Here is a 23,818-nt window from a genome sequence, read left to right on the forward strand (position 1 = left end):
TGATGCAAATTAAAAATGTTGTATATTTTCCTCATTTTTGCAAATTTTGGAACACACGAAAAAAACATGTTATATTACATTTATTATTGTTGAATTTATAATGGTGTTTATAAATAGGTACATGTAAAATACCAAAAGCAATTTTCCTTTCCATGATTACTGATCTGTTTCATGTTAATTTCAAATCTTGTTGAATTCATTATATAAAATTTGTGAACACAACACATACCAATGTAGAGTTGTCCATTCTCTACGATTCTGGACACCATTATACGGGCTCCAAAGGCTTCTGTCAGCATGTCTGGATAGGCAGCTCCCTCAAAGCGAATGTTTCGAGTCAGGCGTCCAACCTCGGCAGCCATTGTTAGAGTTTTACTACCCGCTGTATGAGTGTGGGCTAGAATAACAAACATAATTTATTAATAGTTAAAATTAGTTCACATAATTAATTGAAACTGGCCTCTCATGTTGAGTGGCTGCTGACTAAAGGTGGCCATAAAAGCAAGTGCGACTGATTAGTACTCGGCAATATACTTGCTATGCACAATATTATTTGATATGAATATAAAGCTTTAAACAGTAAGCCAACAATAGCTCATTTGGGGTTTTTTTTAAAGAAGTACTGGAACATTTATGTACCTAAGCTTTTATAATAAATAAAATATAAGAATTTAACTTAATATAAACAAAGAGTGGACATTATGCATACATTGTCAAAGAGCATATTATCGGTATATTAAACAAAATTTGGTAATGCATTTTGGTTTATATTTCATACATAGTTAAAGTAAACAGGTACTAGTCCATCTGGACTAACATATAGAAAAGTAAGTGTTGAACCCTGTTTTGGTAATAAAAGCTTGAGAATTGATGCACCATTACCGATATGCTTATACTGCAGGGGACTGTCCAGGGTAATTGTCATGGTATCTACTGAGACAGCAGCGATGGTAAACCTTTCCACTTCTTCAGGCTTGTATCCTGTGGGGGCAATGATGATCTCATCTCCCACCATCCACTCTACAGCGGACTCGAGTGTGATCTGCGTGTCCCCAGGATTGGCTGTTTGAGCGAGTCGAGTCCACGTGTCTCCTTTCTGTATACCATGCATGTCCACACCTCCGAAGGCAGCTGATTAAGACCAAATAATAACAATCACTACTACTCACTTTATCTTGATGTTTAATGAAATATAATATTTATAAAGATATAGTATTTACACTAAAGTATTAAGTTTCGTGTCATGCCAGGAATTCTTAACTGCTACAAAACCATGAAATGTTTGTGAAACAAGTGGTTTCTCTCGTTTACTCCAGGTACATGTACATTTATTTTTTATGTGTTGGGTGACTTTCGATAATGAAGTTTGATGCATGTCAAGCATACCATATATACTCGCCTATTATAGTACTTAGTATTGTTTGTCTAAAGTCGGTTGCCTTTTTCAGATTTATTCAAATTTGTAGATTTTACCGTTAACCCGCTTGTAAGTATCATTTTAATTTATCAGTCTACAGATCTCGATAAAATTATTGAACACATCTTATGATACTAAGCTCCACTCTAAATGAAAAACATCGTTTTTTGACCCCTCTGTTAATCCCCTATGAATCTATGAGTACATTCTTGTATGCATGTAAAACAATCAAAATTCATTTTAAATTGTAGCATCAAATTGCATACTTGCATGGTTAACCATAACTTATTCACTTTACAGGACAAAAGGAAGGAAACTTACCCAGAACCTTGGCACCAATAGTTGGCCCACTGTCTTGTTCAAAATACTCTGTCTGACGATCTCCTTCCAAGATGACCAGGGCGTTGGCAAGGAATGGCTTGTCTGGCCATCCAATGATAAGCCTTCCTCCACGAATGATGATGTATTTACAGCGCAGCTCAAAGTCTCTGCTTCCACCATCATCGTCCAATTCCAGAACACCATATAGAATCAGTTTTTCCATTTGGGGTAGTGTGGTATCAGCCACAACCCATTTGTCTACAATGATCAATACCAATACAGAGCACAGCAGAGATTTCTCTATAACTAACGGTTCCTAGTATCATCATGCTACTTTGCTTCATTCAACTTTTGTTTACCTTTCAATGAAACAGGTGAAGCCAAAAACAATTGTTATTCTGATATTTTTACAGCAGGTATAGTTCTAAGGTATAGTAGAATCATGTTTATAGAATTTTTCTTCCTACTTTAAAGTAAAATTTGGGATTTTACGTAAACAGGCATATATGGCCGCTAAATATGACAGCTTAAAATTTAATGATTTTTTGTATTGAATCCTAGCTATTAATAGCTCAATTATTCATGGAAAGAATAAAATGGTATTAGTACAACAGTTGATATGATAGATGCATCAATTATTTTGTATTTTTACCTACAAATAGTTAGATTTCATGGATATATAAACTTAATCTCTATACCATACAGTAATATTATAATTTAACAACATTATATTTTTCCTGTTTAAAGTAATTTCCTTTTACCTTTCGGTATTTTGACACTGTCTCCATCCACTGGCAGATCGTACAGCCCTACCCCTTTGTACCCTCCCCACCCCTCCTCTGCATCACTCCACGTCTCTTTCACTGACCAGAAAACAGCATCGTCTGGTCGCTCCTCCTCGGGGGGCACCGTGTTGGGGTCAGGGGGAGGTTTACAGTCCTCAAAGAAGCACTTGTATACATTAAATTTCATACCAATGTTTCTGTTAGTAGTTGATCCGACTGAGGATGGGTTATAGCCTCGAACTAAGGATAGAAAAATTATATATATTGTATATTTCTCAATTGCAATGACCAAAAATTATTCATAAAGTTATTGATATATGAATGATTGCAGAGTCTAGTTTGATGTATAGCGAATAAAAACACTGTTAAATTTCAACATTTGAAATAAAGCAGTGTAAGGATTCAGGTTTTTGTATGGAATATAAACATAAAAATGCTTTACAGCACTTTAAATTTTTAATTGTGAAGGGGTCAATTACCTAAATATTTCAGCTCCATCTGTGGCTGAGAGTATTCCCAGTGTCCATGGTTACTTGTGGCCACATCAATGGCCGTCTCTGGCTTTGGAATGTGACCCGAGGACCAGTCAATGAAGAGGCGACTTGGTTCCTGCTGAATAATCTGCTTTACTATCACATACTCATCTTTGGTCTGGAAATAAATACAACAAAATAATCATACTGGTACTCCATCTAAAGGAAATTTTATGCTTATTTAAAAATGTTGAATGAGGTAGGGGAATAATGACAGACCAGAAGGTGAATCGAACCTGGGTTCTCTGAATTCTCTAGTCAGGTGCTCTACCAACTGAGCTATCTGGCACCAGTGATTGAATCGTCACAAATAAAAAGATTTAAAGAAAGTTTGGGGAGAGGGTCTTTGTAAGCAGTTTATTTCTTATAAAAGAACTGACATTTTCCCTCTAAATTACTGTTTAATATGCCAATTATATTCAATTATCACATAAATTTACCTCAAAGTTATCAATTCTTCCTTTGTATGTGAAATTGGTATGGCCTGGATTGTCAGTGAAATCCATAGTGTATTCCATTCCATCCAAAAACACTATCAACCAGCCCTTCTTGTGGGTTACAGCTTTGCTTCTGTAGGGTTGAGTTGAACTTCCATGAGCATTAGTAAATACAGCATCCTTTCCTTCCAAAGATTTAGGAACACCATTGAATGTAAATCTATGATATTTCAGTTCACTTGGACATGCGACAGCTGGGGCAGATCCCTTGCTTAACGAATCGATGGCTGTGCAGGTAGATGGTAGAGTGCCTGTACTAGGGAGTACCGTTTTCCCTGCAGCTGCAGGCGAAGGACCATCTGTTGTCAGGGACCCATCTAAATCTGTGATCAATGCTTCCCACGCCCAGAAGAACTGCCCTCTATTGGGCGAGTTGACAAAAGTAAGTCCTTCGGTAGTGTAACTATACCCACCACAATTCACACTGCAGGTGCCGGTAATTCTTGTCACTCCAAATGCAGCACACCCATCCTTATCAAAGTTGACAAATTTAACATTTTTTACATGAAAACCATATCCATACGGGAGCTTAATTCCATCCCTTGTGCATCCTTGCTCTTCAAGAGTCAGTTCAGATGCATGTCCCACAATCAAGGCATTTTCTATGACCTGAGAGCCTTCCAAAACCATCTTGCCTTCGTACCCAGATAGTTTGTTGTTCACAAGAACAAAGTTCCTAAGCCTGACTGAGCCCCCATCCACTATCTCAGCACCCTTCTCACAGTTCCAAGCTGTGAGATCAGAAAAGAGAGCCTCTTCAGGGGTGCCAGAACCACACGAACCACCTGCTCGGGGCGTGTACTTCTGGAAAACCCAAAGACCAAACCATCCATTGGAATGCACAGTGTTATTGAGGAATATTCCAATAGGGACTTTCTGTGGACAGATGGAGGTGGTAAAGGATGGCCCTGAAGGATGTTCATGCATTCTATACCAAAAGCCAAAATGAGTGCCCCCTGCAACTGCATTATGCTGCACAATATTGTTTGGATTTGTCACCCAAAAGGCAGCTGGACTGTTATCATCATTCTGCAGACTAGAGCTCGCAATCACAAACAGCATTAAATTATACTGGAAAGTGTTTCCAGTTTCTACTCCATCCTCCAGAAACATGGCTCCACCCATGATGTTATAGGCTACATTGTACTCCACTACAACATTGTGAGTACCATGGATATTCACGGCGCGGTTGAAAGACTGATGGAAACTACAGCCTCTGACATAGGACCCGGTCATGTCACCATTCAGATGGAAGTGAACGGGATAGCGTCCTAGTCGGAAGGCCTGCCCAACATAATGAAACTCAACATACTCAATGTGGGCATGGACACTGCCTGAGTCTGGTTGTGGAGCATGAAGCAAGATATGAGCTCCAAACTGATCAACTCCAATCTCTTCTCCAAACAGACCATTGAAACAGCTACGCACTGCAAATTCCCCTACAAAAGACAACATTGCTTTTGTTTATTTATGCATGTTGTTCATTCTTTATTGCATTTACCTGAAAGTTTCATAACATGGCACAGTACAACACACAATTTACAATTTCATCAGATTTCAAAGAGCATTATAAGTAAAAATAAAGTAAAATTGCGGACCTGTATCAAACCCATCAGGACATTGCTCAATAGGATCATTCCACTGCTCATCAATCGTCCCACGGAAGGTGATTGTTCGAGAGAGCAATCCAACTTCAGCACGGAATTCTATATCCTGGCCCCCGTAATTCCCAGTCACCCCAAGATGACTGTAGGTCAGCGGTTGCTCCAGTGTCAATGTCCTTTTGTCAGCTGAGACAGAAGCAATAGTGTGCTGCTCCGTCTCCTGCTGACGATGTCTGTGATTGGTTGTTGCTATGACAACAACATCTCCAGCAACCCAATCTACAGGGTGAGTGAGAACAATTTCAGTTGCACCAGCATTGGCTGTATTTTCTAGACGTGTCCAAGAAGTCACAATTTTCTTCCCTGTTGAAAGAAAAATAAGTTTATTATTAAGGTCTTTAATATAAATCAAAAATCTACCTTCTTTCTATGCATGAAAAATCCAAAGTTTTTAAAAAAGTAACATTTAGATTAAAGATAATGAAAAATGATAAAAAAAAGTTTTGCAAGGTGATTTAAAGTCAAAATTTACATTAGCACACATGGAGCTTTACTCAATAATTACTGTAGAAACACATATTTTCGTTGGGTCAAAATTTCGTTGTTTTTAAACAAAATAAGATTTCGTTGGCATTTAATTTCGTCATATCGTATTATCTTTGTATGCATTAATACTTGGTTTTAAAATTCGTCATGGATTTAATTTCGTTGATTGATACTGCCAACGAAAATAACGAAATTTAATCCTCAACGAATATTTCTGTTTCTACAGTAATTATGTGTTAATCATGCAAAGAAATAAATGTAAACATACCATGCAATTCTAAGGAGCCGTTTCGAACACCAATCATTTTGGTTCCATACACTGGGAGCTCTTTGGAACGCACATGTCCATGTAAAGTAATGAAGGCTCTCCAGGAGAATGGCTCAGACTCTGTTCCAACCTGTACACAAAATTGCAATAGTGAAAGATGAATGAATGCTTGATTTTGTGTATATCTTAATGGTCAGAACTTTGATATCTCCTTGCTTACTTGCAATTTTCCACCCTTGGTGATCAAAATTTTGTGAGCCTGAAGCTCAAGGTCCTTTTCATCAAAAATCAGGCTTCCTCCTGAAATGTGTAGATATGATTCATTTTACAGTCATATTTAATGTACCGGTACAGATGAATGGCTGAAGGAATTTCTTCCACAAATTGTATGATTGAGAATAGATATAAAACAAATAACTATTTATATTGACAAGAAGCTTTGTCAAAGATGCAAATACTTTGCCAATAAAGCACTCATCTTCCATGTGAACCTTATGATGAGCTAGTATCAGTGGGTCCTTACCATCAATAAGTAGCGTGTTAAGTATGGGAGTATCCACGTCCAATAGCACTGTGTGACCCTCTCGAATGACCACGAGTTCCCCTTCCACTGGAATAGAACCACCACCCCAGGTCCATGGGGATGACCACACGTCTATGTAGGTGAACTCTAAACTACCCTGTAACATAATACTGATTTAAACTATTCATCTCAAGTACAGTTCTTATACATTTAATAACTTTTTTTTATAGATTATCAGGTTAGCTTTGTTTCTAAAATTAATCTGCCAGAGAGAGAGTTTTCTTTGTACTTACCGAATCAGCCATTCCCTTGTTTGGTACAAGCACCATAACTTTGTAGGTCCCAGTTTCTTCGTGTGTGTCTATAGTGCATGTGATGGCATTTTCTGACCAAGAATCAATAGAACATGTGCTGCCATCTATCAGCACAGAACCTTCATCACTGGATCAAACAAAAATAATACATGAAATATATTTATTGTTACTGCAGTGACGACCTCCTATTCTGCCTTTAACAGTCCATGTTAAACACATGGGCAACATGGGCAACAATTTCATGCACAACTTCCCTATTCCACAGTAAACAAAAGAAAGTTAATATGATATACACTTAAAGTATATTTGTCAAATATTGCAATATTACATTCTTAGTCACTAAGAATGTGAACTTGCAAAAAGTGCTTGCTTATCAAAGCTGACATATTTGATTATAAATTTGTTTAATATAGTAATTCATCTTTTGGATTTACTTACGTTCCAAATCCTGTTCCAGAGATGGTTAAGGATGATCCCCCTCCTGTCCCTCCTCGGGTGGGATTGAGGCCAGTCATGGAAGGAGTCATTGATGGATCATAGTTGTATGTCCCTGCAGCGGTTTCAAGAACAGTACCAGAGCTCACCTTAACATCACATGCTTTGGCAGTTCCTAAAGAAATCCCAAATGTAGATCTGAATCAGTTGTTTAAAGAATATATGTCTCATATAAGCATAAAAAATTGTAGACATTCTGAGTCAGTTTTAAAATTACAGCCAATGATATTTAAGATTATACCATCGGAGGACCAGGTCTTTGCTTGATACAAGCAGTATCTGAGAAATATGCAGTATCTTTACATACAGATATTTTTTAAACAAAAACGGCTTCCAAAATGGTTATCTATAAAAACAATGAATGTATATTGAAGAAAAGCGGTAGATTTTCTAATAAAAGCAGTAAGTGGAAAACAGAGTTAAAAAGTGGTGGACTTCCGCGTAAAACGGTAGACTTAATGTGTATGCAGATATAAGCATGGTCATATCAGCAGAGTTTTATGTAATATTTAATACCATATATCCGAGGATCAGACCTCCACATGGTAGTAAACAAGAGCTACATCATATTATAATAATAATATGATATTTATATGCAGTGATAATATATCATCTTGGGAAAAGAATATTATTAAACACGTTCAGATCTTTTATTTCATCAGTAATGGCAAAAACAAATGTAGCACAGCTAGTATTATAACTTGAACAGACCTGTAAGGCACAACATTTCAGAGTGGATCCCAACCTCTTCTGGGCAATTTTCATAGATTTCAATTAAAAGCTTAATATATAGAAATCTTACCATCAGATGAAGGAGGGATCTTACAGACGAGTGAGGAAGCAGTCAGGGAGTTGTAGTCAACAGGGCAAATTTCATCACAAATCCTTACTTCAACGTTTTCATCAAATCCCGCACCATCTATATTCATATCCTGGCCTCCAAATATACTTCCTGTCAACAGCAACAAAAATGAAAACCATTACCTTCCATAAAATTATGTTCAACTTCTTCAAAATCACTGACTACAAGTACATGTACCTGTAAATTGCATTTACATGTAATGCTCAACACAAATTTTGTAAGCACTAGTCAGAAAAATAATGTATTTCAGATCACTTGACAATATTTTAAGATTTCTAAGCAATATCTTACCTGACGTTGGGTTAAATGATGTGACACTCAGGACATATTCATACTGGACATTATCATTGGATATACCATGCTGAGATTCCACCACCACATTCTGTGATCCCACTGCATGTGGAGTAGTGGTGCACACAATTTGGACGGTTGTTTCTGAGACCACTGTACACTCTGCCTCTCCAATGGTTACTTTTGAAGGAGAGACAAAGTTCTGACCCACTATTGTGACTGTTTCTCCATGCCCTCCAGTGCTTGGAGAAATGCTTGTAACTTCAGGTGATATCCCTTGCCTGTATTCAAAGTTTTGTTGTGGGTAAGAGACTGATCCAACTTGAATATTCACTGGGTAGCTTCCTGCCACCTTAGCCCCGGTTATGCATTTCATTTCTGACAAACTAGCACTCTTCACTTCACAGGCCACACCTCCAATGCTAACAGTGGCATCAGATGTGAACCCGTTTCCCATAAAGGTGATGGTGGTTCCACCATAAACACTGCCAAAGACTGGGGTCACACTGCTTATGGCTGCTGGTGATGTCACGGTGAGGGACGATAATGCACTGCCAAAACCTGCAACATCAACACTGACATCATTCATGCCCAGAGGAAGGTTTGTGATGGTGCACGTGATGGTATCCACACTCTGTGACTGCACAGCACACTGCTGCCCACCAACCATGACTGTCGCCCCCTCTACCAATGACTTCAAATTTGAACCCGTCAGGGTCAAGGTTGTTTCTGTGGTTCCGGTAATTGCATCAGGTGTCACAGCGGTCACCTCTGGAGTTGCAGTGGAAGAGTATAAGAAGGTACACAAACCACTGGAATGTTTACAAACAGCCATGATTTCTGAGCCTGTGGCAGTTATGACTGTCACCTCGACATCCTTCGATCCCACAGTTTGAGCCGAAGATATACATGTTATTTCTGTAGATGATGAACTTTCCACATGACAAATGTACCCTCCTATGGACACAATGACTTTGTCCTCCTCCTCGGGAAAGCCTGTTCCAGAAATAGTAACAAATGTTCCACCTGCTGTGGAACCAGACAGTGGGGAAACTGTACTAATGGCTGGTAACAGAGCAAAAGAACGATCCAGTCTCTTCTCTATGTCTATCAAAGCATATCCTCTATTTTTGATAAGGACAGAAATTTCCTGCAAAACACCTACTGTGGGGTTATTTCCAGAGTCAACTGTGCAGAAAAATTCAGAACCACCAATTCCTTGGACAGTGCACATGTCCTCACCAAACTTGACCTCAAGTTCACAAGTATTGACATCAACCCCTTGACCTTTGATCTCTATAATGTCAAAAGTTGTGCCCTCTTTTAGGGATATTTGAGTGACGGTGGGTGTGGCACAATTCCAGAAACCAAAGGTATGCTTGTTGGGGTCCCCAGTTGGAGGAGTTGGCGTTGTACAAAAACCTAGGTCACCAATGGTTCCCGGACAAGTCCCAGCAGGAGAAGGGTCTGCGGTATCTGAAATTAATTCAATTAACCTCTAATAAAACTCAAAGCTTCAGCCAATTTTGTTTGCACTTTTATCGTTTCATGCAGAAGTACTCAGCAACAGTTAATTTGTATTGTACCATTTAAACTGACACAACATTATTATACCTGGTTTAACATGAGTAAACTCAATATCATTCAGCATCACATTTACTTCCGCAGAATATGATTCAACACCCAGCACTTCAACAACTCCCGAGAAATGTGTTGTCGTGTAAAAATCTACAAAATCACTCCAGTAATGATAGGTCCCAGGTACCAGAAACTGGAATTGGTATCCTCCTAAATTAAGTAAACAAAATTTGTTAGACCATCTCTATAATAATCTCCATAGTTTACATGCAATCAATTCATGTATAATTCCATATTTGCAATTATTTTCATCACCTCCTATATATAAAGGAAACTTGAATTACAATGTTTAGTCAAACATTCATGCAAAGGTAGTTACTTGTTGGGTTTATGATTCAAAATGTATTTTATTAAAGTTATGTAGTTTTTAACAACCCTGAACCTCACGAGGTAAGAAGCAAGAGTATATGATCCAATGTTTATAAAGTCACTGTAAACATGGAGCTATCAATCTAGACATTACCAAGACTTGGGAAACAGTTTTACAATATAACACTCTGGCTCCAAAGTGCAGTAGGTGCTCACCTTCGCTGGTGGCGGGACCGCTGTTGAAGCCTCCCTCCTCTTCCTCCTGGGAGAGAAGACCTTTGACCTGAACCACTCGGACCTTCATCCCGGTGATGAACTGCGCAAACTTCCACCGCCACTCAACCGTATCTCCAACATTCACCTGGAGGTTTTTGGGTTCCCATGCATATCCACTGATCCGGAAACCTTAAACCACACAAAAGTTACATGTATATATAGCATATCTCATCTTAACGTTAATATCATCTATTTTGTTTCCCAGTTTCAAAATATTAAAGCAGGATTTAGCTTGCCTGTTACTTAATTTTTTTAACACAATTATTTAATCCTGGATGTAACACCATATGAAGAATGTTGCTTTGCATTTTATAGAAACAAACTGCCCCAAACTATTTTATATCGCATAAAACAAAGAAATATTGCATTAATTCCTTAAATAAAATAAAAAGTAAAACTAAGTTGAATTACTTGGATGAATTCCGTCATTTGTAACAAGATGTGTCCTCCCCGTGTCTGCGATCTGACATGTTAGTTCACTGGGTGTGGAGCTTTTTACCAAACAGTCATGACTGCCCACCTTCACCTTGTTAACAGGGGCTAATGTGTTAAATCCTTGCCCAGAAACGATAAGTTTTGTTCCTCCTCTCAGTGACCCAGTTGCTGGGTATACATTTGTAATCTGTCGTTCTTGTACTGTTATACTTGGAATATTGCCACCACTGTGCGAATGAACAGAAATTATTTAAAAAATTGTACATAAACTCATAAAATTCATAGTCTGCAATTACAATGAAAAAATTTTGACTTATAGGCATAACAAATTTTATTAGACAGTGAAAAAGTCTTCTTTTTTCATTTACCGTTAGTAATTTTAAGCTGGTGGAACTGAGAATAAGAGTTATGAAAAGTAATAAACTGTGCGTTTGTTTGATAAAAGTAAATGAACATATGCAAAGAATTTGATGAAAACACTGTCATTAATAATCCCTCAGAAAATAGTTAAAACTTTGTGAAAGACACTTAATGAATGCACAGATGGATATTTGAAGGGGTAAGGCTCAATAGTTCACATCATGCAAGCTAACAAACTGTTGATTCAATATAATTAAACATGAGGAATTAACGTATATGCTTGTAAATCATGAGAAGCTCCCCTCTCAGGTTCTAAAATCAAGCTTCTTATTATTTTAAAGCTGCATACTATATGGAATCAAAACAAAACGTCAGCAGACGTGATTTCTTAATATTCTTGAGATTTGATACACGACAGGATCGCGGAAAATATCATTCTCGAAAATATAAGAAATCTACAGTAACTGAATATTGACTGATCACCGCACTGACCTGTCCACTGCGTTTCCTTCCTCTGTTTGTAACTCTAAGGAATAGGTTCCTGAGGGGAGCAAATCGAAAGTAGCCTCTAGATTGAAGGTCCCTGTCACAGTTATTGGAGTGACTTCGTTTCCGCCAATGAAGAGTTTTACAGTGTTAGCATTTACCCAATTACTTCCACTGAAAACCAGTCTATGAACCAGAGCTGTGAAGTGGAAAATATAAGAAAATAGTCGTATGAACACGTTTTCAGCATTAAATACTATGGTAGAGTTAGCAGTAATGTGATACAATATTCTGTTGATATCCGAGAATTTTTATTTCTGAGAATGGATTACAGTGTGTACAAAGAATTTAAGTTAAAGAACACTGGGCAATTATAATGTCATATTAAAAATACACTGTGAAAAGAAAGGTCAAACTAAACAGACAAAATTATTTCACATTCTGCCTCACCAAAAATTTCAAAACATTTTCTCATATATTTATTACATAACACATAGATAACTTTAATAGCCATGACTAATTAACCATATTAAATACCTTCATCTATAATTTCCTCAGTGAGCGTTATGCTCGCTTCATCCACAAAGGGAGACGTGACATAGTTTACAGTAGAAGTTTCTGATTGGTCCTCCACCATTACTTTCAATTCTGCGCTACCAACTACAGTCTGGAAAAAAGTATCCTTAAACAATTGAGGTCTATATAATTATAGTACTGTAACAGTTCAATAATTGAGCCACGGATTCTAGTTCTGACTCAAGTAGCCATAAGTTTACAAAGTTTTATATAAGTACTTTAATTTAGTAAATGACTCTAAAGATTTCTTATCTATTGTAAATTACACAAGTACTTAATTCTGAAATTTTGTCATTTTGTATCAAATCACATGAATATAAAACTGCAAGCACCAAACTTTTGATACGATTTCAGATAGTTAACAACTGTCAGGAAAAAAAGCAAGACATAAAATCTGAAAGGGAAGCGCCACATTATTTTACATGGATATTAACTTAAAGCAGTTTAATATAAAAATAAATAGAAATCAGCAGTATTAAAACACTAAGAATTTAAAAGTTTCTAACTGTGATTTATATCTTCATTATGTATTCAAGTGTGGACTGTTTAGCTCAGACACATCACAAATTACAGGTTGAAGTAGACCTTCTGAGAAATGACAGCTTGTGGTATTTATTAACTAGTACATGTATATGTATGTACTAAACAGACTTTAAGGTGGTATGGGACACTTTTACCAATTCAAAATTTTCAAATTTCACAATATTTGACCAAAAATATGGTTTAAAATTTTTAGGAAAGAAAAATTACCAAAGCCCAAGCGGGATTCAAACTCATGACCTACAGATCTGTAGTTAACATTCTAACCCTTTGCAATACGCTCTTAGGTAATGACTTTGGAAAAGAAAATGTTTATTTAAATATGCTTTATTTTATTGTTTATTTTGATTGGAAGTATGTGAAAATATGGAGGTGTCCAGTACCATTACAATCCCATAGAATTTCTAAATTACTGCTTTTCCTTCATGAACATTATCATTCTATAAATTGACAACAATGAAAGAAAATGAACTTGAATCTTAGATATTTTTAATCAAACCTGTCCAAATATTGAAATTAAACCTCTTGCTATAATAGTTTAGGAATCTAAAATGGAGACATCAATGACTTATCACAATCTCACAAGATCTTAGAGTGAGTCAACAATGAATAATCACCATCTCACATTGTTTTTACTATCTCAAAAGACCTCAGAGAGATATCAATGAGTTATTACTATCTCACAAGATCTGACAGGAAGACATCTTTTAGTCATCACCATTTCACAATATCTCAGAGGAACCCTCAATGAACAATCACCATTTCACAAGATCTCAGAGGGAGACTAATTCATTGTCATTTTCATAAGATCTGAGATGTGACATCAACTAGTCATGGCCAATTCATAAGACCTCAGAGGGAGACAATAATAAATAATCACCATCTCACAAGATCTATAAGGAAGATACTCAGAGAGCTCAGAGAGAGACACAAATCAGCCAACTTATCTCACAAGATCTCAGAGTGAGACATCAATGAGTAATCACCATCTTACAAAATCTTAGAGAGAGACACCAATGAGTCATCTCAAAAGATCTCAGAGGGAAACGTAAATGAATCATCACCATTAAACAAGATCTAAGAAGGAGACATCAACAGGTCATCTCGCAAGATATCAGGAGACATCAATGGGTCATCTCACAAGATATCAGGACACATCAATGGGTCATCTCACAAGATATCAGGACACATCAATGAGCCAAAACATCTTACAAGATCTATAAGTGGGACATCAACAAGTCATCACCTTCCTTCCGAAATCTATGAGATACATCAATGAATCATATCTTAAAGAGGGGCATCATTACCTTCTAACAAGATCTTAGAAAGACATCAATGAGTCATCCAACAATATCACAGAGAAAGACATCAATGGGTCACCAACATCTCACAAGATCTCAAAGAGACATCAATAAGTCAATTTCATCTAACAAAATCTCAAAAGAAAAAAGACATCAATGAATCAATGAGTCATCGCAAAAGATCTTAGGAGAGACATCAATGAGTCATCCCCATCTCACAAAATCTTAGTCGTCTATGACATCTATGAGTCATCTCACACAATATCAAATGGAGACATTAATGAGTCATCAACATCTCATAAGATCTAAGAGAAAGATATCAATGAGTCATCACCATCTCAGAATATCTCAGGAAGAGGCATCACTGAGTTATCACCATCTCACATGATCTCAGAGAAATACCAACGAGTCATCACCATTTCACAAGAACCCAAAAAGAGACATCAGTAAGTCATCACCATCTCACGAGATATCAGATGGAGGATATTAAATGTCGCTGACTCAGCAGCATGATAGAAATACAGATAAGAAGCTGATCTAGTCCACACATTGTATATATGATTCTATACCATTTTTTTTATTAAAGTTAGAGAACTTACAGACTTTGGCGCCATGCATTTAATTACATCATTGTTGAATTCTTTGATTTCGCAGACATTATTGTTCATGGTAATGCTAACATCTGCAGAAAACACTCCTCCAGTTATTGTCATCAAACATCTCCCTGTAAAAAATTAAAGTCAAAATAATATCTTAGACATCCTCATCATTTACGCCTTAAATGTATAAGTATAATGCAATACCGGTACATACATCTGACTTTATTCTTATTATACACTTAAGTGCTGTGCAAGCTAACATATCAAGATTATTTCTTTGGTAGATTTATGGAAAATATCAATCTAGGGATCACATTTTTGAGGCATTTTACATTTTTATATCAGAGCTTTAAAATCAACCATGTAAGGTTCCTCTGGATGGCAAAAAAGGCTTTCAATCTGGGTCGTGTTTGACAGATACGGTAATAATACTCATCGCAAAACAAAGAACAATTATTGCCTTCATAAATATGATTATTTAATTTACATTTGGCTTTTTTTATTTTTGAAAATTTTCTCAATAAATACAATATAATATCATGGAACCTTTGTAAGGTAAATTTTCCATGATTGAACAATTAAAAGGTATCTCACCACGTCACTTTTTTTTTTAAAATGTAGATCAACCTCATCAGCATGACAATAGTAAAACGAAATAGCACTTGTTCTTACCTCCGACACTACAGCTTGAAGGGGTCACTGATACGATTGGTTTCAAAGTGGAAAAGAACCTACAGGACGCTCCATCTGCCAAGGCTGCTTTTCCTTTGCCTGCTATATAGAAGTTTATCTTACGATTCCCTGCCGGTGTTTGCGGTGAGGGAGTGCAGGTTATTTCTGTCTCAGAGGCAGCAATTACAGTACAATCTGCATTCTTAATTTTCACTGTGACATCTTCTACACTCGCTGAAAATCCACTTCCTGTTATGACAACGTCAGATCCACCTAAATTTGAAGAAAGCAAATGATTATTTCTTTTTTAAATGAATTTTTTATTTCATTTCCTAAAAATATGTGCTATCATTTAACATCAATTACTAAAAGATTAGACTCATCAATACCCATTTGTGTATGTTAATCAGACCACTTCAGAAAATATTTTATTTCCATGTTTCATAAGTTACTTCTTTACCTATTCTGCAAATCATCAATGTAAACAAAGTTAGTGAAAACAATTTTTTGTAGGCTTCATGTACACTTAATGTAACTGAAATTGGTGGTTCATATTCCTTTAACACTTAAATATACAGGTGAGAAGAAAGAAAAGAGAAAAGAAGGATGATGTCACTCTATAAATGAGAAGTGTCCAGGAAAGAAAAGTTGCTGAGTGCATAATACAGAAACTTACTGGTAGAGCAGCTATTGATGATTGGGGTACTTGAGGGGTCCCAGTTAAAAGAGCAGCCAGTGGAGGGGGAGGATGCGCTACAGCGAGCAGGTATGTCATTCACAAAGACAGTCACCTGAGGGGAGCTACTGTAGCTACACAACATGTCCCCCTGAATGGGATCCAAGTTCAAGCTGCCGTCAGCCACAGTTTCTACTGTCATCGAAACTTCATTCCCAGACAGCTGGCTGGAAAACTGAGGGTAACAATACTACATTAGAATACTTTATCATCAGCATCTCTCTCTGTCTCTGTCTCTATCTGTCTCTCTCTCCCTCTCTTTCTCTCTTTTCAAATCTTTCCTTTTGACAACCAATACCTGAATTGTTTCAAGGTCACCTGGTCTGGTCAGGAATGCTATACTGAGGTCAAAGTTTGCACAGTCATGTGTCTGCAGGTGTAGGGATGAAACACTCTCTCTCTCTCTCTCTCCTCTCTCTCTCTCTCTCTCTTAATCTTTCCTTTTGACAACCAATACCTGAATTGTTTCAAGGTCACCTGGTCTGGTCAGGAATGCTATACTGAGGTCAAAGTTTGTACAGTCATGTGTCTGCAGGTGTAGGGATAAAACAAACTCTCTCTCTCTCTCTCTCTCTCTCATGTCTATAGCTAAATAATAAATAATGATTCCATTTACAATCAAATCTTTTCTTTGACAAGTACCTGAATTGTTTCAAGGTCACCTGGTCTGGACAAGAATGCTATACTGAGGTCAAAGTTCGCACAGTCGCCGTGTCTGTAGGTGTAGACTTCTCCCATGTTGGGTACACTTGTCATCAGGATCTCCTTCAGCTCCTCCCCCGTCACACTGGGAGATATTGCTAACAGAACAAGACATAGCAATTTTATTTTATTTTAATTTTACAGTAAAACTCATTATGTACAAACACGGATATAGTTTTTTTGAATCCCTGGTAAAATTCTTAACAAATCTTTGCAAAATTAAACAGTTATAATGAATTAACAGACTGGTATAGCAAACTGATTTTGAGTCCTCTAAAGGTGAATAATAACAAAATTTAACACTTTTATAACAAACTTCTTTACAGTTGAAAAAGTTTGCACAACCATTTGACATAATAAATTGATTCAGAAGTAATTCATTTTCACATAAATTCTTCAATCTACAGTCCGATTATTAAAGGTATCAAAGGAATGTACAGCTTACTCCACTTATATTGAAATCGCTTATTTTGAAATTCCGCTTATTTTGAAATAGAAATAAATCCCCAGGTTTTGTCTCTCGTTTTCTTTGCATTGATATAACGGATATAATGAAATCGGTTATTTTGAAATATCGCTTATATTGAAACCACTGATCGATCCCCGTAGGTGATAATTAGTTGTTTTTATAACGGTTATATTGAAGTACTCCCTGGCGGCTGTCGTCACGGTTGGTGACAGTCATTATGCCAGACTGACTGGTTGATATACAAAGACGTGAATTGATAAGTTCTCATCATGTGTGTTTTTATACGTCTTTTAAAAAGTAAACTTTATTCACTGTTGAATTTTTTGTTTTTACGTATACGGATGTATTGAGGCTCGACGCAATATGGAAACCCCACGGAAAAGAAAAACCTTATCTTTGGACAATAAATACGAACTAGTTATGGCTATTGATAAAAGGACAAAGCCTAAATTCGAAATAGCTAAGGGTGTTGAGATTATCGCGAGTACACTTACGATGATATACAAGCAGCGTTTAGCAGTACTGAATCGTTTGAGTATTGTGATTTTTTCTCTAAAACATAAAAGAATGCGATCGGAGATTATGATGATGTTTAAGATACTAAACAAAATGAAACTTACGGATATAATTTTAATCGAACTTTCAAGGACTAATATTCCATGTAATCTGTTCACTGTTTAATAGATAAATGATGACCAAATAATGTGTTCGGGTTTGGTTTTCTATGCTTACATCAGGATTGAACTTTCAAAAATGGCGGCTTCACGTCAGTAAATTTCGCTAATATTGAAATACGGATATATTGAAATAATTTGCATGATCCCCTGAATTTCAATATAACCGGGGTAGGCTGTATTTCCATTCTAAGCCTCCATTAGCAAAAATTGTCGTCTGGTGAAAGAAACCATGAGTTCGCAATAGTAATTGTTGCGAATTCATTATACGGATATAAGGAAGTAAATCCATTGGTCCCTAGGACTTCGCTATAACCTTAGTTTTACTGTATGGCCAACAGAACAAGACATAGCAATTTTATTATTTTTCCCTGGGAGATATTGCTAAACAAAATAGGACATAGCAACCTTATCAGTATTCAGTGGGAGATAATTGTTCAACAGACCAGGACATAGCAAACTAGTTTAGGGCTTAATCTTCTACCATTCACTTCTTTTCTAAACAAAAATCAAATGCCAATGATATCAGGGTCTGCTTCAAAAATCTTGTATCATGTAGAAAGGAAAAAATAACAATTTAAAACTTCTTTTAATTTGATTTAAAACATTAACAAATCTCTCATTTCTTATATACAGATTTTCAATATTAAATGCAGTTTCATTAACCTACAGGATCAGCATAAAACAAGTATGTATTACAAGTTATGACAGGAAAGAGGTAGAAAAGATTTCATCCCCCTCACACATTAACTTACCCACAGACTCCTGTCCTTCAAAGGTCAAGGTGAATGTCCCTGTGACAGGGGGTGAGGCTGCACTCATTCGCTCCACTTCAACTTTCATGTTATTAGTCTTTTTATAGACCGAAAAAGGATAACCAATGAAACATGTTTGCAATAATTTGTTAGCATATCGATATTAAAGTTTATAAAATAAGAAACAATCAGAAAGTGTTGATATATGTGTAAAAGTATAAAAATTATATAAGAAAGACGTCTATACATGTATATCAAATACCTGTTCAGGGACAACACTTAACAATGGAAAGTCATGGCCACACTCCAAAGGGAAGAAAGTGATATCCACACTGTATACTGGTGGAACGGAGGTGTCTATTCCCTGGGTGTAGTGTATCCGGTGTCCATTGGGCATCACTGGCTTCATTCGCAATAAATTGACATTCTCTGAAAAACGACATTATCCTTCTTTCAGCAAATATTTCTTTTTTTTCCTTCTTTTTTTTTTGGGGGGGGGGGGGGGGGCGCTGTAAATACATTACATAGACAGACAGCAGCTTTAAAAGCAAGGCTTTCAAAGGTTGTGAATATCTGTTTGAAACATTGGTGATGCTTTGATTTAGGAATTTTTAGGAAAACATATCATGATAGATATATATACATGTACCATAGCTTTGCGAGTTTTCTACTGATAAAAGTGTGGGTTATATGTACATACACCACACTTTTTTTAACTCTGCTTAAAATCTCAAGTACGGTAAAAAAAAACATCAACAAAGTTGCTTTTTAACACATCCATAAAAACTCCACAGTAAGAGATTCCTCCATATCGAAATTGCATAAACTCAACACGGATAACTGACTCGACTAAATTAGTTCGTCAAATAAATCTCATTTGTAGCTTGAGACAAAACAATATTGGCAGTGGCTTTGTCAGAAAGACTCTATTTTGATATTCTCCTCCATTTGTGCGAACAAAAAGAGAAACGCGTGTTAAATGAAATAGGGGTATCCTGTAGAAAGGTTTTATAGTACAGTAAGTCAATCACGTGATAGAAACGCATTTGAATAGTGAACATGTTTTGTGGACAGAGCGAAGAGTGGGTAGCCAATCGGATTTGACATTAACCTTTCACGGTTTCGCGACATGCATTTCTCAAATAATTTTTTTTTTGCTTATTGATTGATTTTGTTCAGTTTATATATGTACGGTACATGTTTTTTTTTCAGCCATTGAAAAAAAAACTTACATGTATATTATTGATACAGAGTATCAAATATGATTTTAAAAAATAATTACCTTCATCAAATTAAATTTAATTGGTTAAACATAAGCATTGCACAATTTAGGGTTGACTTCGTAAATATGAAATTGTGTCAAAAATTTCAATACTTTTAAACAAATATTGTACTATAAGTCAGAAAATGAATGAATATGAAATAAAAATATAACAATGAGAAGTCGATCTATTCATTATGTCTATGAATTTTAGAAATATAAAATAAAGAATACCGGTAATTAATGCTTGTCGGGGAAAGAAAGTCGTTTGGAAATTCACGGAGTACAATGTACATATATAAAGACAAACGCATTGACACTGTATTGTTTGGAGGCAATTGCACTCCCGATAATTATAATAATAAGATATAATGAATAATCGCAAACTATGGTACAAGTAACTTACACCATACAATATTGTTGATTATGTGCAGATACCCGATGGGCATGGTCTAACGACACTTAATGTGTCATTATATGGGGTAACTACTATATATGCATGTACATAATTAGGCTTACAATTTGTTTTTAAAATTATAGCTGAAATGCTGTAGATCCAGGTTTTGGTTTAGCATACTTAAAATTTTGTAAAGTAAAGTTAATCTATCTGTACTGTTTTTCATGAGTGTGGGTCATTTTTTATGATTCTAGAATTTTTTTACAGTACTCGTAGACAAACATATTTTCTGTATGTTTTATTTTTTGCGAAATAAAATAATCTGCCACAAATATAGATAAAAGCCCAAAGAAACCTGGGTATACTACACAGTAGTCTTCTTACCCTGGTCCAGTGTGCTTGGCCCCTGGCCGATGTATACTTCATCTACGAATACATCCCCTGCTCTACTTAATTTAATGTACTGTATTTTGAAGCTCTGCCCATTACTTTTAAAGCTACTCAAAGCTGACAGTATGTCAAAGCAGGTATATTTCCACCTAAAAGAAATAATTTGATGTACATCAAAAAAATGAAATTGAAAAAAAATCTATAACTTACCGGTAAGAGGATTAATGGTCACATTCTCCATTTTTGACAACCCTGTTTTATCAGCCCACATGTGTAGTTTTTTTTTTTAACAAACCCGCCCACATAACTGTCCTAATTTCAATTTCAATTCAATAATTGACCTTATAACCAACTTAAAATACAAGCTATAGTTTAAATATTATATAATTCCAATATAATGCTAAATTTAGCACTGCATCATTTTTTTTCTTGCGATAGAAATTCATTCAATTAATGTAATTAAAAAATTGATGCCATTTAGCCGAACTTACTCATCTGATTCCTCGCCTATGCTGATGGTGAAGGATTTATAATTATTTTCTATCAAGGTCATTGTGTCATCCATGTAAGTGTATTTGAAGGTCAGAGTGTCCTGTATGGCTCCATGGTAACCAAAACAAATCTACAATGTTAAAATCACACTTTAAATATTCTTTTCAATCAACATATATTGGTAATTCATAACCATTAAAAATTTTGTTTACTTCAATCAAAAACCAGGATTACGGGGTTTATTATGATCAAATTACAAAATTAAGGAACAAGAATTTATGAAAATCAGTTACCATACATAGTACTTAAAAGCATTGGTAATCAGTAATGGGACAAATTAAATCAATTCACATTATGCAACATGTCTAAAGCTGCTTGTTAATTACATGAACATGTATATCAAACAAAATTTACAAAATTATAGCAATGACAATTGATTACAGATTAACTTTATCTGGTTGCAGTAATATCTTGATAGTACAAGATATTTCTAAATGTGATCCTTTGAGAAATTGTGCCTATACAGTAGAGTGTGTCAGCTTATTTTTATTCAAATTTTGCTCATTTAACAAAGTACAGCCTACTCTGGATATATTGAAATTCAGGGGACCTTGCAAATTATTTCAATATATCCGTATTTCAATATAAGCGAAATTGACTGACGTGAAGCCGCCATTTTTGAAAGTTCAATCCCGATGTAAGCATTGAAAACCAAACCCGAACAAATTATTAGATCATCATTTATCTATTACAATAAACGGATTACATGGAACATTTGTCCTTGAAAGTTTGATTAAAATTATATCCGAAAGTTTTGTAAGTTTCATTTTGTTACTATCTTAAACCTCATCATAATCTCGGATCGCATTCTTTTACGTTTTAGAAAAACGTTAGAGAAAAATCACCACACTCAATGAACGCTTCAAATATTGCTGAACGCTGCTTGTATATCATCGTAAGTGTACACGCGATAATCTCAAAATCCTTAGCTATTACGAATTTAGGCTTTATTCTTTCATCAATAGCCTTAACTAGTTTGTATTTAGCGTCCGGAGATAAGGTATTTCTTTTCCGTGGGGTTTCCATATTACGTCTAGCCTCAATACATCCGTATTCGTAAAAACAAAAAATTAAACAGTGAATAAATTTTACTTTTTAATAAAAGTATAAAAACACATGAAGAGAACTTATCAATTCACACCCGTCAGTCTGGCATAATTACTGTCACCAACCGTGACGACAGCCACCAGGGAGAACTTCAATATAACCGTTATAAAAACAACTAATTATCACCTTTGGGGACCGATCAGTGGCTTCAATATAAGCGATATTTCAAAATAACCGATTTCATTATATCTGTGAAATCAATGCAAAGAATATGAGAGGTAAAAACAGGGGATTTATTTCTATTTCAAAATAAGCGGAATTTCAAAATAAGCGAGTTCAATATAAGTGGAGTAAGCTGTATGCTAAAAATTACAATTTTAAGTCTCTCCTCAGCTCCAAGAAATATAATCTTAAATGATTCATGTAAATACCTACAGTATTCACAGTTCCTTGGAGATAGAATCCACCATTATCCAAGTACAAATACGATGGATTTTTGACGAGACCGCGTCCACAGAAAGCCTCGCGATCATTCATCCATTCTCCCCCACTATTTCCTCCATTTGTCTCAAAGCTTTGATGGAAAAATCCTGTCTGTCCCAGGAACTTTGGACATCTTGTGGTGAACATCTCATCTATCTTGGGTATTACCTGTGGGGGCAGATTAATAGAATCATTCATTAAGACGAGTGTGGGATAGTGAAATTCAAACGAGGGGACAAGATTCATGTTCTAGGACGAGGCTCTGCCGAGCGACATTCCAACGGATAGACGGACGGCAACAAAGCAATATGCCCTCACCTCTTCAAAGGGGGGCATAATAAAAGAAAATTTTCAATTTCTACAAAATTGAGGCTTCTTGCAAAAAAAGTCAAATATATTATTTCTCTTTCTCAGTTTGGAATCTACAGTGCAAAATACATATGCCATTAGATAAAATACAAAGACAAAGATATATTTTCAAATGCAATGAACAAGTGCAGCCAAATTATGGTGTCCAACACTTACAACGCTTATATCATTTATTAATGGAGAAATGATTCCTTCCATTTGCATTGCAAATGTGTATGGTGATGGGATACCCTTGACCGTCTCTCTGATTTGAATATCTAACTTTTCCCCCTGAGAGCCATCTGCTTGCAAAAACTCTAGTGTAGGAATATCTCCTATAAAAAGAACAACAATAT

The 23,818-nt window shown here is 35.9% G+C and overlaps 1 protein-coding gene across 1 annotated transcript in view; it reads right to left on the reverse strand.

Annotated features, from left to right (window-relative positions):
• LOC128156240 (fibrocystin-L-like) overlaps positions 1–23,818 on the reverse strand; it is a 40,434-nt gene that overhangs the window by 7,149 nt on the left and 9,467 nt on the right. Inside the window, exons 13-41 of the mRNA XM_052818297.1 lie at positions 23,640–23,797; positions 23,067–23,282; positions 21,524–21,654; positions 21,027–21,181; positions 19,247–19,413; positions 18,985–19,081; positions 17,027–17,184; positions 16,325–16,559; positions 15,649–15,921; positions 14,977–15,101; positions 12,498–12,627; positions 11,967–12,159; positions 11,091–11,341; positions 10,620–10,808; positions 10,071–10,244; positions 8,457–9,932; positions 8,106–8,255; positions 7,247–7,418; positions 6,788–6,935; positions 6,495–6,651; positions 6,192–6,271; positions 5,972–6,101; positions 5,152–5,520; positions 3,497–4,992; positions 3,003–3,174; positions 2,500–2,763; positions 1,739–1,996; positions 883–1,131; positions 230–397 (exon numbers count right to left, since the gene is read on the reverse strand). Coding sequence (XP_052674257.1) covers positions 230–397; positions 883–1,131; positions 1,739–1,996; positions 2,500–2,763; positions 3,003–3,174; positions 3,497–4,992; positions 5,152–5,520; positions 5,972–6,101; positions 6,192–6,271; positions 6,495–6,651; positions 6,788–6,935; positions 7,247–7,418; positions 8,106–8,255; positions 8,457–9,932; positions 10,071–10,244; positions 10,620–10,808; positions 11,091–11,341; positions 11,967–12,159; positions 12,498–12,627; positions 14,977–15,101; positions 15,649–15,921; positions 16,325–16,559; positions 17,027–17,184; positions 18,985–19,081; positions 19,247–19,413; positions 21,027–21,181; positions 21,524–21,654; positions 23,067–23,282; positions 23,640–23,797 — 7,941 coding nt within the window. The remainder of the gene's footprint in view (positions 1–229; positions 398–882; positions 1,132–1,738; positions 1,997–2,499; positions 2,764–3,002; positions 3,175–3,496; positions 4,993–5,151; positions 5,521–5,971; positions 6,102–6,191; positions 6,272–6,494; positions 6,652–6,787; positions 6,936–7,246; positions 7,419–8,105; positions 8,256–8,456; positions 9,933–10,070; positions 10,245–10,619; positions 10,809–11,090; positions 11,342–11,966; positions 12,160–12,497; positions 12,628–14,976; positions 15,102–15,648; positions 15,922–16,324; positions 16,560–17,026; positions 17,185–18,984; positions 19,082–19,246; positions 19,414–21,026; positions 21,182–21,523; positions 21,655–23,066; positions 23,283–23,639; positions 23,798–23,818) is intronic.

Source organism: Crassostrea angulata, chromosome 7 (assembly GCF_025612915.1).
Source record: "Crassostrea angulata isolate pt1a10 chromosome 7, ASM2561291v2, whole genome shotgun sequence".
Lineage (NCBI taxonomy): Eukaryota > Metazoa > Mollusca > Bivalvia > Ostreida > Ostreidae > Magallana > Magallana angulata.